This window comes from Carassius auratus, chromosome 22 (assembly GCF_003368295.1).
Source record: "Carassius auratus strain Wakin chromosome 22, ASM336829v1, whole genome shotgun sequence".
Classification (NCBI taxonomy): domain Eukaryota; kingdom Metazoa; phylum Chordata; class Actinopteri; order Cypriniformes; family Cyprinidae; genus Carassius; species Carassius auratus.
In genome coordinates, this window is record NC_039264.1 from 19,078,030 (window position 1) to 19,093,212 (window position 15,183).

A 15,183-nucleotide genomic window follows, 5' to 3' on the forward strand; every position below is an offset into this window, starting at 1 on the left:
TGAGTTTTGCGGTGATAAACTATATTTTAGCACTACGTTACTAAAACTATAACTATATTATAATAAACTACATTACTTTATTACAGAAACTAACCTATTTTAGTGTTATCCCCTGCATTGACTGCGACGACGCCTATTGGTGGATATTCTGCATGAGCTCAGCCAATGACAGGCCCTCGTTTTCGTTGCATGGTAACGCATTCGCTGTTGAGTGTTTTCGTTCAAGGTTGTGCTGCAGGAGCCTGCATCAATGTAACGACGTGCCACAATAGGACACTTTATTACGCAAATTATCTGGGAAAGATGTATCAATCCGTGCCGCATGTCGGGAAATGATGCTGACAAACCTCACGAGTGCTCTTGAATGCCAAAAGATACGCGGTAAGTGAACCTCTGGTGGTTTGCAACTCAAATATCTCATTTGTTAACCACGACATCTAAATGATATTCTGAAACGCTTTTATGGCGCATTATCCTCATGCACTTTTTTTTGTGTAAATTCGGCAGAAATCCTTCTGTTCACCTTAACCTACTTTATATCTCATCATGGTGTGCTCTAGGTGTGTAAACTGTAGCTTTATCACGGATTTTTATATTTTAATTCGTTTTTTAGTGGAATATGCGTTTATACACTGTCTCAGTACTCACTTATTTAGAATGAATTTTTATTATCCATGTATTTATTCATTCACGCATTCATTTATTTATTGTATAGTTATAAAGTTTCATAGCTGTTTGCAATCTGCATGCACTGTCATTTGGTAAACTGTCATTCAAAAATGTACTCATTTTTTCTGATAGAGCTGTAGTAAAAAACACCTATAAAAATAAATATGAAAATTTATTCATATTAACATCGTGCCCTATTTTTGCTTTATTTTAATTTTTTTGTTTTGTTTTACCACACTCATTGACAAATCGGAATTAAATTTAGGATTTTATAGTTTCCAATTAATGGAATAGTAAAATCTAATTTTAAAAAACAGTGGAAATGACTGTACACTGTTAAAAAAATAGAGCCTTTTTAATTGCCATTGATGGTTCCATGGATCATTTCCATTCCACAAAACAAGTCTTTATAGTGCAAAGGGGTTCTTTAGATTTTTTTAATGTTCTTCACACTTAGAACAGTTCTTTTAATTTTATGAACGGTTCACTGAAAGGTTATTAGAGAAACCAAAATGGTTCTTCTATGGCATCACAGCAGAAAAAAAAATTAAAAATAAACTCCTAATTTTCTGTTTATTAATAGTTAATAAGGTAGGATTAGGTATTGGGAAGGATTAGGGATGTATAATATGGTGATGCACAATATGTGCTTTATAAGTACTAAAAACAGCCAATATGTTAATAATACAGGCATGCTATTAGAGCAACTATATAACCTTAAACATATATAGTGAGATTTAGTAGCTAAGCTATAGTGTTACCATTTTTCTCCTTTGTGGAGCTTGACAAATGTAGTAACATTTGAGTGCTAAGAGTGCTAAGGTTGAGTAAATAACATATCATTAACAATCATTAACATTTGCATTTGGCATATTATTCAAGTTTTCAGCACATGGGTGAAGAAAATAAGAGATTCTAGCTGGCGCTCCAGATAACCAAAGTCTCTTGGGGAAAGGGAAAGATTACGCGACTCAAAATACCGTGGAAAGTTATTTTAAGAACAGGTCCCCTTCTAACCTAATTTAGAGCAGTATTCCATTTCACTCAGAACCAGTACCACATGTACTTGAGACAAATCTTTAAAATTAATAGTGCATCTTATGATTTTTGCATTATTTTAACTATTATTCTAACTATTTATGTTTATATTTCTTGTACTTTTTTTTAGAACATATAGGCATTACTGACTACAATGTCTCCTTCAAGACTCTACACGGCATCTGTCACGCCTCCTTTGCCTTTAAGCTCTTTCAACGTCTCAAGCAACTTCTGCACGGAAGAGAATGTCTCTGAGTGCATTCTATACATCAATCAGGTAGGTGGACTTTTATTTTTTTACAACTTGTCTTTTGAACATACTTCAATCTCAAATTGTTGATGGACTTGCCACTCTTTCCATTCACAGGAGTTGTTGTCCCTGTGTTTTCCACCAATTTTCCAAAACTCAGACAGCATTAGTGATCTGGATGCTGTGGTTGCCCTAAACAACATATATGACTTGCTTCAGCTCCACCGTCGAGCTGTTGGAATGATGGAGGAGCTGGAGGTGGAGCAGCTCAAGTCCAGCAGTGACCTCCACTACCAACATCTCACCAACTCCAGGCTAAAGGTGTGGCTTTTTAATCACACTTTTATTTTTTATTACATTTATTACATTATTACTATGAATTTTCATTGTTTTGCAGGACCAGCTTGAACTTTCGAAAAAGGAAAACATGCGCTTGCATGAGCGAGAGCGTCAGCTGGAAACAAATGTAAAGACTTTGCAAAATTGCCTAAAAGATACAAAAGAAGAGGTATGAAAAATGACAGAGTAAGCTCTGATGTCATATACTGTTTTTTTTTCTTTAATCATAAATGCTTTTTACTTTAATAGGTACAAAGGCTGCAGGGTATCATTGCAAGTCGTGCCACACAGTACAACCATGACATTAAGAGAAGAGAAAGGGAGCACAACAGAGTTAAAGAGCGCCTCAATCAACTACTCATTGCCAAAAAGGAAAATAAACAAGGTAATATGTTTTATTTCGAAGGGGTCATGACTCGAGAAATCTAATTTGCCTTGATCTTTTGGCATATAAGAGGTCTTCGTAGCATTAAAACATCCTGGGAGTTTCATATCTCCAGCATTTATTTAATCAAGCTCCAAAAATGTCTTTTTGGAACTGAGGTGTAAGCTGACATCACCTGGGCACAGACATTTGCATAAACACTGCCACCAGAGCAACGCATCGACGAATAGTCATCTTCTCACCATATGTCCCACCCACTAGCATTCAGTCGGTTAAAGGGATAGTTCACTAAAAAATGAAAATCTGATGTTTATCTGCTTACCCCCAGGGCATCCAAGATGTAGGTAAATTTGTTTCTTCAGTAGAACACAAACCAAGATGTTTAACTGAAACCGTTGCAGTCTATTAGTCTTATAATGTAAGTGGATGGGAATCAAGACTTAAACATACAATAAAAACATACAAATAAAATGTACACAAACAAAACCAAATTAAACCCTGCGGCTTGTGACGAAAAAATTGATGTGTAAAGACACAAAGCGATCGGTCTGTGCAAGAAACTGAACCGTGTTTATTAGGTGTGTAACGGTGCGTGTATTCATACCAGACTGTTTCGGTACAGGGCTTTCGGTACGGTGCACGTGTGCACCGAATGACCGAATGCAATATTTTGTGTGTGGAACATAGGTAAATTTTCGTGTTTCCACACGAACATATTAAGTGGCGGAAGTCTTCCTTGTTCAGTGCAAATCCCACCCTGCAGCTGATTCTAAAGTTTTCAAAAGCTAGCACGCGAGTGTGAACATCACTACAACTAGGAAAAAAACGACCATAATTCAAACGCAGCTCCCTTCGGCATTTAAACAGATCTTTGCTCTTAATTCAAATTGGGCCAATGCAATAACGAAATCTGAGCAGGTCTAAAAACAATGGAGTAATAATACATTTTGTCTTTGGACTGTCTAATGGATAATTATAAAGTTCACAGGAATAGTCTTTATGTGAATTATTTTGTAACAAAGTCATTTCCATCTCATTTAATCAGATGCATCTGTTCTGAATGACAGTGTTTATGCTGATATACACTCAAAACCAGTGAAGTTCACTTTTGACTTTATTTGCATAAGGAAACAATTAACCCAAAAAGGAAAATGTGTAATTATTTAGTGACCCTAATATCATTTCAAAATCTTTTGCAAATAATTTCTGCTTTTTATTAGGAATGGAAGTTTTGAATTATATTGGAAGGTCTGATGGTAGGAGATGTCTTTGGAAAACCGGAAAAACTGAATCCAGGTAAAAGAAAATCAGTTTGGTTGTTAGTTGGCATTTTAATTATTATATTTATAGTTCCCATTCACTATAATATCATATGACAACTTTAAACATTTTTTTATATAGACACGAGGGAGATATGTACAAAACTCTTCTTAATGAATTTGATAACCGTCAGAGGGAGCTAATGGTGGAAAACACAGAGCTGAAGAAGGTGCTTCAGCAAGTAAAACGAGAAATGGTGGGGGTTTTAAATTCAAAGAAGATGAGCCAAGAGGAAGAGAAGCAAAGCAATGATATGGATCAGGTACAGTATGACTGTCATGTCCATAACAACCATTTGATGATACAGCTCATAATTGATTGTGTTTGCTAATGATTGTGTTTGCTAATGGTTCAGTCAACTCTGCAGACAAATTCTGATGAAGATGAACTTTTGAAAAGACATCATGAGATGTCATGTGATCATGCTCGGGAGAAACTCACCAACAGCATTCGTCAGCAGTGGAGGAAACTCAAGCACCATGTTGAGAGATTAGACAGCCAAGGTAAAGGATACCATTCATATACTTTTTAAGGCAAACAGAAATTAGTTTATCACTGTCTTTTACTTTATTTCTTGAGCAGCCTTATCACCTAATGCACAGAACGTTACCCATTAGACACACAAAACTGTTGTAAAAATAAAAATACAGTGAAAGGTGTTGTATTTTGTGTTGAAGCATCCATGGTGCAAGATGGAGACAGTGAAGAGGTGATCTCCAAACAACTTCATGAAGAGGAGATGGAGAGGCTCAAACTAGAAATCCAGCAGTGTAAAGAGTTCATTCAGACTCAACAGCAACTTCTCCAAGTAAGTACAGGCACGGTTTCCTTAAAGGGTTAGTTCAGCCAAAAATGAAAATTATGTAATTAATGACTCACCAAACCTGTAGGACCTTTGTTCATCTTCGGAACACAGTTTAAGATATTTTAGATTTAGTCCGAAGGCTCTCAGTCCATCCATTGAAGCTGTGTGTACGGTATACTGTCCATGTCCAGAAAGGTAAGAAAAACATCATCAAAGTAGTCCATGTGACATCAGAGGGTCAGTTAGAATTTGTTGAACAACTTGATAATGAAAGTTTAAAATTGAAAGTTGTTGTTTTTAGTCGAGTAGTCGACTTCAATGCTCTGCCATGACGCTTTAAGCTTGACGTCGACTAGTCGCCTGTCCTGTAGAGGGCACAACAGGATAAATCTTTGAAAGACCACATTTATGCTCCATTTCCAAACAGTTAAAATAACAAATACATACATACTGTGGAAGCACTCCACATGCATGTGTGATTATATTACTGGATGCTCGAAATTGAATGGGAGAACGCACATTCTAAACAGCTGATTGTGCAGGTAAGTTAATCGCTGTTCTAATCTAATGCACTACTGCACTGTAACACACACACACACACACATGCTACAGAAAGTAGCTCGTACATCATGTGGAGATCGCTCGCACACAGAACCATTCAGCGCAGAAACGTACGGTCAGCACTGTTCTGTGATTTCTCAACAAAATAGCAACGACCCAGAGACAAAAGAACTGATAAAAATGAGCTGTTATAGGAACGATAACCATGTACGCAGAGCTCTGTCACATGCTCTAGCTGTGCACAAGGTGTTTTTCACAACTCTAAGCTTATGTTCATTAATGACGTCATCAGCGACTAGTCAACTTCGACTCGACTTTCAACACATAACAGTCGACTTAAAAAAAAAATCACTAGTCGTTCAACCCCTATTGTTTTTAAAGACTTTCATACTTACCTGGGAAGTCACATATGTCTAGGGTTGGGTATCGAAAACCGGCTCCATTTTAGAACCGGTTCCAAATTTCTAAGAACCGGGTATTCGATAAGAGCCAGTACCCAAAAGACAGAACATCAGAACACCAGCATCCCAAGCTGGTCCCAGCATGCAAAACATACCTTATGCTGGTCCACCAGAACACCTGCTCACCATGCTGGGGACCAGAAAACTAGCAACCAGCATCTCATACTAAGGACCAGCAGCCAGCATCCCATGCTGGGGACCAGCAAACGATGGTGTAATTGTCTAAATATAAAGTAAGTAAATAATTCACTCACTCAGATATCACTGCTTTGTGTCACGTCAAAATAAAACTTGAAATGGCCTGGAAACGTGATGACTGTGTCAGTTAGTGAGTATTCAGCTTGATGAAATTCAAGATGTATTTTTGTGTCTGTGACAGTGTTTACAGGGCTTTTATGATGGTGACCTGAAAATAAGTTGACTTAAAAAGAACAGCTCACGAATAAAAAACAGAGTGTCTTTTTACCCAAAGTGCAAATAGGGCGCCTTGTTGGCAGAGGCTATTTACACTTACTCCGTCCATCAATGTAAGATTACTACAAAAGACGATAGTTTAGTAACAGCTTCAGTGGTGTAGATGGTTTGCTGCGATTGACCCGGGTTAGATTCTACCTTTTGACCAACTTTTTTTTGGGGGGATGGAGCGAGGCCAGTGGAGTGTATGGAAATGAGCGACAACTGCTTGTCCCACCGGTCTTGAGTCCTAGAGAGGAGATTGGAAGGATACAAAAGAGTAGCAACGACAGTGAAGGACGAGAGAGGATCAGTCCTGGACTTTATTTTGTGTTTGGTTTTTGTTTGTGCGTGGCAGTCGTCCGCGAGGGGCTGTCATGCTGTTTTGTCTTTATTTTATTATTAAAGTCTGATTTCATTGTCCGCCGGTTCCCGCCTCCTTCTTCCCTTGATTAAGAAGTTTAATCCACTTTCCACTTTTTAAAATCGTGTCTTTATTGGGTGAACCATCACTTTAAAATCACAAGCAAACACAAGGAGACATGCTTTCTTACACTTTTAAAGATAACACTTGCAAAAGGGGTTTGCCAGAGTAATTTTTTTTTACAGTACATCACTTCCAAGATCCAACAATGTTCAATCGGCAAAAGCAAGTGCTAACTAATGTTAGCATACACCGAAAGGCACACCGATCCGACATAATCTGAAGAACGTGTCTGTAATATGAATATTGTTTTAATTTTTACAGCAACAGCTCAACACTCCCTGTGATGAGGAGACTGCAGCTGTTCTGAATGACTCTTACATGCTGGAAGAGAAGGAACGCTTGAAAGAAGAGTGGAAAGTGTTTGAAGAACAGAGGAAAAATTTTGAAATGGAAAGGAGAAATTTCACAGAGGCTGCCATCAGATTGGGCCACGAGGTTTTGGCTTATAATTGGCTTTAATGCATTTCTGAATTAAGCTCTTAATTATCCTGATTTTAATCATCAAATTTTTCTTTTTCTCTTCAGAGGAAATGTTTTGAGGATGATCGTGCAATGTGGATCAAACATCAGTTTCTTAACACAACATTTGCAGACCAGATGAAACCACAAAGTCGAATGGCTGATGAATTTTCAAAGCGTGAGTGATAAGTTTATCCTTCTTGCTAGCTTAATTTCTCTTTGAAATAAAACTAATCTTGATGATTTTTTTATTTATTTCCTGATTTTGTCAGATTCTGGTCGTGAAGAAAAGCTCATTTCAATTTCTGGTAAAGTGAGCAAATCTCATCTGTAATCCCATCCATGGAACTGCTTGCAGATGAACCTACTTTTTTTTTTTCAACACCAGAGGAGAGATACCAGGAACCAATATGAATGTGAATGAAGTCTGCAAGTATCTTTATGAAGAACTTTTAGCATATGTACATGAATATTAAAGGTGTGGTTGATTTGTTATTTCACTCTTTTAACTTTAGGCATAAACAATATCTGCAAAGTTACAGCACTGTGCAGACGTAGACACTGTCTTTTAAAATTCTGGCAGTTCAGTGCCTACAAATATGGCTCATAGGGACTACACTGAACCTCTTCCCGGGTTGGTGACATCACAAACCCATGCATTTACATAAACCCTTCTCCCGGGAATATGCAACAAAGGGGTGAGGCCGTGCTGCGCTTCTTTACAGAAGAGGAAGAGTTGCTGGCATGTTGTTAAAACTAGGGGTGCACCAAAAAATCTATTCATATATGAATCACAAAATATATGAAATATGAAACTGATTCACAAGTTTTAATATCAATTTTCTAAAGCAGCAAAATTCAAAAATTTATCCTCTGCATTTCTTTCTCTCTATAACCTGACTCAGATAATCAGCTTATCACGATCCTTTTCACTAATATTATCTGGGTTTCAATGGGCTCAAATTGACAAGCATTATTGATGACTCCATTGTTTACAATACAACTGGGAGTGCATTCTAAGGTGAGGGGTGTGAAGTTTCTAGATGTGTACTAGGCAGTTGAGTGAATCACAACACACTGGGACGGCCAGCCAATCTCAGCCAATTGTGTATTTTTGAGGAAGGGGTTTCGTAAAAGAAGGAAATCATCAGAGCATTCATAGGAGAAAGGACATAGTAGTGCAGAATAAAGGTAAATTATGTAAATTATGTTTTTTTTCTTTTCTTTTTCGAAGCAACAAATGTTAGGGTGCTTTCACACCTGGCCCATTGTTTAAGAACCTGGTGCATTTACCCTTAGCTCAGAACATGGCAATCACGCATGGATCCATGTCAAAACAATTGGTCCAAGATCACCTGAACGATGTGGTCTTGGCTCAATTGAAAATGGAGCGGTTCGGTTGTAGTGAAAAATCAATCCGGTCCAATGGACCAGGCTATATTGTAATGTATAATGGGTAATCACATAAGTTCCATGAAAAACAGTAGAATGTCTGTGGGTGAGCACGTCTTCGTCATTCAAAATCAAAGCGCCCCTTTTCATTTTATAATGCCGTCTTATTGCTCTTTGTAAGTAGTTGCATTTTAACAATGTTTTCCCGACAAATCCTGGACTAATTCTTGTCTAAATTAATAAAACGAGAGCGCTCTCTCTCTCTCCATATATATATATATATATATATATATATATATATATATATATATATATATATATATATATATATATATTCAATAAGCCCCTGAAGCTGTAGAAGTTCCATCAAAGCTGATTCCATCTGGTTAGCATAATTCCCGGAAAATAAACTGTGGAACTTTAAACAATGAGAGGACAGTTTACTTGCACATGATTTGTATTTACAATTTTGGTCCATTTAGAAATGTTGCCGTGTGAAAGCAAACCGCACCTTTAATAAAAAGCAACATTGTTATAATTTGAATCCCTGTTTTGGAACAAAGCAATCAATCTACATGTTTAAAAGCACCCTTAGTCTGCACCCCGTAAACACAATCAAGCCTAGAAAAAAAGCAGTCAACCGCCCCTTTAAATAGAGTCTTGTGTCAATTTGTGATTGGGTTATAAGAATAATGGCTACTAAATCTTATGAGCATCTATTTTTTTTAGAATTCTATGTTTTAAAAGCATTGTTTAAATATCATAATATAGATTGATTATTGATTATCATCAATATCTTTCTGGAAAAAAAAATTGCATTTTTATTTATAATTCATATTGTGTTTTTATAGCTTTTATGGCTAACCTTACCCACAGTTCATTTTTAGTAACTTATTTTTTTGTTAATGAATATATTGTATATTAAGGACCCTTCAGTCTAAATAGTAAATAATAATGCATTTTAATCTAGGTCAAATGGTTTGTCCACTGATTACATTGTGCTTTTGCATTTGAACCTAAATTTCATGTAATGTTTTTTTTTTTTTTTTTTTGTCACTTATCATTGTATACCAACATGCACCATCATTGTTTACATCAACTCCTAAACCAAAGTTTTCTTGTTGCATGTGGAAAGAGTGCATAATAAGGTTATATATTAATTAATATAGTCATTAATATAGTCAAGTTATCATACTTAAATATGCTAAGAACCTATTATAAAATTAATGGATTTTAGATATAAAACAATGCTAATAATGCTAAGAAATAAGCTTATAAAGTTGCAGTGCTATGGTATAATACTCTATATGCAGTGTTTCAAAATGCTTTATTCAAATAAAGAAAGTAACTTGTGGAATAATTAGTTTCATATTTTAATATATAAAACAACAACAACAGGGTAATAGTACAACTATTTTCACAGGGTTCTAACTGCAAAGAAAAAAGTTTAAATTGATTACATTTAACGTTTTCACATATGATGTTTTATTAAAGGTCCCACTTTGTTAAAATTGAAATTTCCTGGCTTTTTTCATGATAACTGAGGTCTAGGGGGCTATACTACCATATACGTTTTAAATCCACAGTCAAATGCACACAGCCTGCATAAAGTAGCTGTGCCTTTTCACGAGCCATTGTGACTTGCGTAAAAATGTGAAGCCAGAACTACTCGTGTTGCAAACTCGTGTTGCAAACTTGATGCTGACGTGTTATTTTTTTTACAGTCTATGGTTTCCACAAAACTCTTGCATTCTGTGTGCATCCTTGCACAGTTACCACAAGTACACCTTTTATGGTGTAACATTGTAAAATAAGGTAAAAAAGTAACTTGTAACTAATTGTAAAGTAAATTGTAGCACGTCAACTACTGTGTCAGTAGAAAAGCAATAGTTACAGGTGCATCTCAATAAATTAGACTGTCGTGGAGGTGCATCTCAATAAATTAGAATGTCGTGGAAAAGTTCATTTCAGTAATTCAACTCAAATTAAATAAAATCAATGTACACAGACTGAAGTAATTTAAAGGGTTAGTTCGCCCAAAAAGGAAATTATGTCATTAATAACTCACCCTTATGCTGTTCCAAACATGTAAGGCCTCCTTTTATCCTCGGAACACAGTAAGATATTTTAGATTTAGTCCGAGAGCTCTCAGTCCCTCCATTGAAGCTGTGTGTACGGTATACTGTCCATATCCAGAAAGGTAAGAAAAACATCATCAAAGTAGTCCATGTGACATCAGAGGGTCCGTTGGAATTTTTTGAAGCATCGAAAATACATTTTGGTCCAAAAATAGCAAAAATTACGACTTTATTCAGCATTGTCTTCTCTTCCGTGTCTGTGTGAGAGGGAGTTCAAATCAAAGCAGCTGGATTTCCGGTTCGTGAACGAATAATTCAGTTCACCAAATTGAACTGAATCATTTTAAACGGTTCGCATCTCTAATACGCATTAATCCACAAATGACTTAAGCTGTTAACTTTTTTAATGTGGCTGACACTCCCTCTGAGTTCAAACAAACCAATATCCCGGAGTAATTCATGTACTCAAACAGTACATTGACTGAACTGCTGTGATGAACACCGAGCCGAGCCAGATAACGAACAATAGACTGACTCGTTCACGAGTGAAGAACCGGTTGCATCTGTGTTCGGATCACCAGTAGTTCTTTGGGACAGTTCGATTCAATAAACCGGTTGAAGAAAACGGTTCACCAGTTCTTTTGCGCTCAACGTAATGGCGTCATTGGCGATGATTGCCCTTGATTCAAGCCTTCGGTTTACCCGCACCCATAACACTAGCACAGAATCAGTTCAGAATCAATCACCAAAAGAATCAGTTCAGTTCAGACGCTCTGTGTTTCACGCTGAATCACACATGCGCAGTATCATCAGCTCATCGGTTCACGAATCGGACACGTCTGACAGAAACGGTTCTTCACTCGTGAACGAGTCAGTCTATTGTTCGTTATCTGGCTCGGCTCGGTGTTCATCACAGCAGTTCAGTCAATGTACTGTTTGAGTAAATGAATTACTCTGGGATATTGGTTTGTTTGAACTCAGAGGGAGTGTCAGCCACATTAAAAAAGTTAACCGCTTAAGTCATTTGTGGATTAATGCGTATTAGAGACGCGAACCGTATAAAACGATTCAGTTCGATTTGGTGAACTGAATGATTCATTCGCGAACCGGAAATCCAGCTGCTTTGATTTGAACTCTCTCTCACACAGACACGGAAGAGAAGACAATGCTGAATAAAGTCGTAGTTTTTTTGCTATTTTTGGACCAAAATGTATTTTCGATGCTTCAGCAAATTCTAACTGACCCTCTGATGTCACATGGACTACTTTGATGATGTTTTTCTTACCTTTCTGGACATGGACAGTATACCGTACACACAGCTTCAATGGAGGGACTGAGAGCTCTCGGACTAAATCTGAAATATCTTAAATTGTGTTCCGAAGATAAAAGGAGGCCTTACATGTTTGGAACAGCATAAGGGTGAGTTATTAATGACATAATTTTCATTTTTGGACGAACTGACCCTTTAAGTCTTTGTATTGTATTTATTGTGATGATTTTGGCTCACATTTAACAAAAACCCACCATTTCACCAAATTCATCTCAACAAATTAGAATATAGTGAAATGCCAATCAACTAATCAACTCAAAACACCTGCAAAGGTTTCCTGAGCCTTCAAAATGGTCTCTCAGTTTGGTTCACTAGGCTACACAATCATGGGGAAGACTGCTGATCTGACAGTTGTCCAGAAGACAATCACTGACAACCTTCACAAGGAGGGTAATCCACAAGCATTAATTTCACAAGGAATTCACTTTACAAGGAATGGACTGAGACTGGGGTCAAGGCATGAAGAGCCACCACACAAAGATGTGTCAAGGAATTTGCTAAACAACGTCAGAGGTGTCTTGCCTGTGCTTAAGAGAAGAAGAACTGTTGTCCAGTGGTCCAAAGTCCTCTTTTCAAATGAGAGCAAGTTTTGTATTTCATTTGGAAACCAAGGTCCTAGAGTTTGGAGGAAATGTGGAGAAGCTCATAGCCCAAGTTGCTTGAAATCTAGTGTGAAGTTCCAAAGTCTGTGATGATTTGGGGTCCAATGTCATCTGCTGGTGTTGGTCCATTGTGTTTTTTGAAAACCAAGTCACTGCACCTGTTAACCAATAAATTTTGGAGCACTCCATGCTTCCTCCTGCTGACCAGCTTTTCGAAGATGCTGATTTCATTTTACAGTAGGATTTGGCACCTGCCCACACTGCCAAAATCACCAAAAGTTGGTTAAATTACCATTTTTTGTTGGTGTGCTTGACTGGACAGCCAACTCACCAGACCTGAACCCCATAGAAAAAACCCCATCGTTCAGTCTGAAGGTCTGGCAATGTGAGACTAAAAACCTTGTCCCAAAAAGTTTTTCGATACATTTTTGGACACAGGAGGACCAACTCTCATCAAAGAGCATTCGATTGAGACATAAATAGAGAGATATTGGATTAAAAAATTGACAAGATGAATTTGGAAGCGAGGGTTTACAAGATCACAATGTGAGTGATCACAATCACAATGCACAATGGCAGATGATAGAATCCAGGATCAACCCGTGTTCATGTACCGCAGGGTATGATTAAATATAATTACTGGTTGGTGTACACTGGTGCATGTTGGCTGCCAATGTCCTCCTTGAGAATTAAAGGGTTAGTTCACCGAAAAATTTTAATGAACAACTCACCCTCATGTTGTTCCAAACTCGTAAGATCTCTGTTCATCTTTGGAACACAGTTTAAGATATTTTAGATTTAGTCCGAGACCACACAAGTAACAGGCACTGTTGTTGAAACAAAGTTACCATACTTTACAGAAAATGATCTATTTTACAGATAAGACTTGAACCACTCTAAAACAGCCCCACTAATTCCAATTAAATGGTATAAGTGCTTTATTGTCACGGATTGGCCAGGTTCCTCCACCACAATCACCCAGCGATCACAGTCACCTGAGTTCTGACAATACACACCTGCACTCCATCAGCCACTCTGCTTTATAAGCACACCCCACGCACCTCTCATTGTCCGGGCTCGTTTGTTCGAAGCGGACTCATAGTGCTTCTCTCTGCGAGTGTCACTAATCAAATGTTCTTGTGTTTACTTACCAGTAGTCGCTGAAGATCCCAGTCTGTCAAGATCCTTTCTCCAGGAGTGTGCGAGCCTAAATCCAGTCAGCCCTGTCAGTGGTGTGTGTGTGTGTGTGCCATCAGTCTGTCATCCTCCACAACCCCAGTCCAAACCCATCCTGGCAAGCGCTTTTCGCTGTTCCTACTACGGAAAGAACTGTCATCCATTCACGGGTCGAACTCAAGGATTCCTCACACTAGAACTGTGACACTCACCCATTCCTCCACATCCATTCATTCTGCCACCCAGCTGTTCAAAATAAACCACCTTCACTATTGTTTACCTGGTTGTCCATCTGCTTCCTTAACAGAAGCCCGGACCTAAAACGACAGCAAAACAGCATGAGTGTTCCAGATCCCTTCCAAGAGGTGGTGGATTCTTTGAAGAGGGTATTAACATCCTCTCCTACCATCATGCCTCCTGCACCACCGGCACCACCACCACCAAGCACTTCTCTGGCCACCGCATCTTCCAGTCCCATGGCCCGACCGGCGCCCTGCTCTGGCGGGGCGGAGGAGTGCAATGTTTTTTTGCTTCAATGCTCCCTAATATTCACGATGCAACCAACTCTATATCCTCCGCCCATCTGAAGCCGCCAGCCCTCCAGAACCAGAACCCATGATCATTGAATCTGGCAAAATTACCGCTGCTGAGTGACAGAGGAGGCTGACCCGGGGTCTGTGTATGTATTGTGGAGCCAGTGGACATGTTCGGTTGAACTGTTTTGTGGCCAAAAAGGATGGAGGGCTATGGCCATGCATTGATTACTGAACCCTTAACCAAAGCACCATCAAATCCAAATATCCCCTTCCTTTTGGCCCTGCGGCCCTCGAACAACTTAGATCTACTACCATCTTCACTAAGTTGGACCTCCGCAGCGCATACAATCTGGTGAGAATACGTGAAGGGGATGGATGGAAGACCGCTTTTGTGACCCCAACTGGTCACTATGAATATCTGGTTATGCCCTGTGGTTTAGTCAACGCCCCTTCCGTTTTCCAAAACTTCATACACAAAGTCCTCTGGGAGTTTCTGCATCGCTTCGTGGTCGTTTATATAGATGACATTAGAGCCCTGCACAGGCCTCAAATCTAGGCCCAAGCCCGGCCCTGGCCCGAGACGCTCAGGCCCTAGCCCGACCCGTGTCCGACAGCTCATCAGAATTATCAGCCCGAGTCCGACACGAGCCCGTGTTTTTATTTATTTATTTATTTATTTTATTACACAGCGGGAGCCTGCCCTATTTGCAACGATTAAAAAAGGTGGCAGTTTTGTGTTATGTTTCTTTTCATTTCTTTATCAAGTTAATTTAGAAAAATGTTTGGAGCATTTAAAAAAAAAAAATACGATTAACGTTAAACAGCCGAGCCGACAGCGAGTA

General features: G+C 38.4%; 1 protein-coding gene across 3 annotated transcripts; it reads left to right on the forward strand.

Annotated features, from left to right (window-relative positions):
- Positions 1–210: 210 nt before the first annotated feature.
- Positions 211–15,174, forward strand: LOC113039922 (afadin- and alpha-actinin-binding protein). 3 transcript variants are annotated; one of them, XR_003275105.1, is made up of 13 exons: positions 212–381; positions 1,838–1,984; positions 2,075–2,278; positions 2,355–2,465; positions 2,546–2,681; positions 3,902–3,977; positions 4,083–4,263; positions 4,357–4,504; positions 4,679–4,809; positions 7,030–7,203; positions 7,294–7,405; positions 7,500–7,643; positions 13,784–15,174. XR_003275105.1 is itself a non-coding variant. In XM_026198088.1 (12 exons), the coding sequence occupies exons 2-12, from the start codon at positions 1,862–1,864 to the stop codon at positions 7,559–7,561; spliced, it is 1,446 nt and encodes a 481-aa protein (XP_026053873.1). In that variant the 5' UTR covers positions 211–381; positions 1,838–1,861; the 3' UTR covers positions 7,562–7,717. The 3 variants fall into 3 exon arrangements, 2 of the variants coding, with proteins under 2 accessions (XP_026053873.1, XP_026053872.1); XM_026198088.1 differs by lacking the exon at positions 13,784–15,174 and having other exon boundaries at positions 211–381; positions 4,369–4,504; positions 7,500–7,717; XM_026198087.1 differs by lacking the exon at positions 13,784–15,174 and having other exon boundaries at positions 7,500–7,717.
- The last annotated feature ends 9 nt before the right edge of the window (positions 15,175–15,183 follow it).

Coding starts and splice junctions, on each gene's coding strand:
- LOC113039922 (XM_026198087.1), top strand. CDS start 1,862: ATGTCTCCTTCAAGACTCTACACGGCATCTGTCACGCCTCCTTTGCCT. Junction 4,264..4,356: donor AAAGCAATGATATGGATCAG/GTACAGTATGAC, acceptor CTAATGGTTCAG/TCAACTCTGCAGACAAATTC. Junction 4,505..4,678: donor TGAGAGATTAGACAGCCAAG/GTAAAGGATACC, acceptor TTTGTGTTGAAG/CATCCATGGTGCAAGATGGA.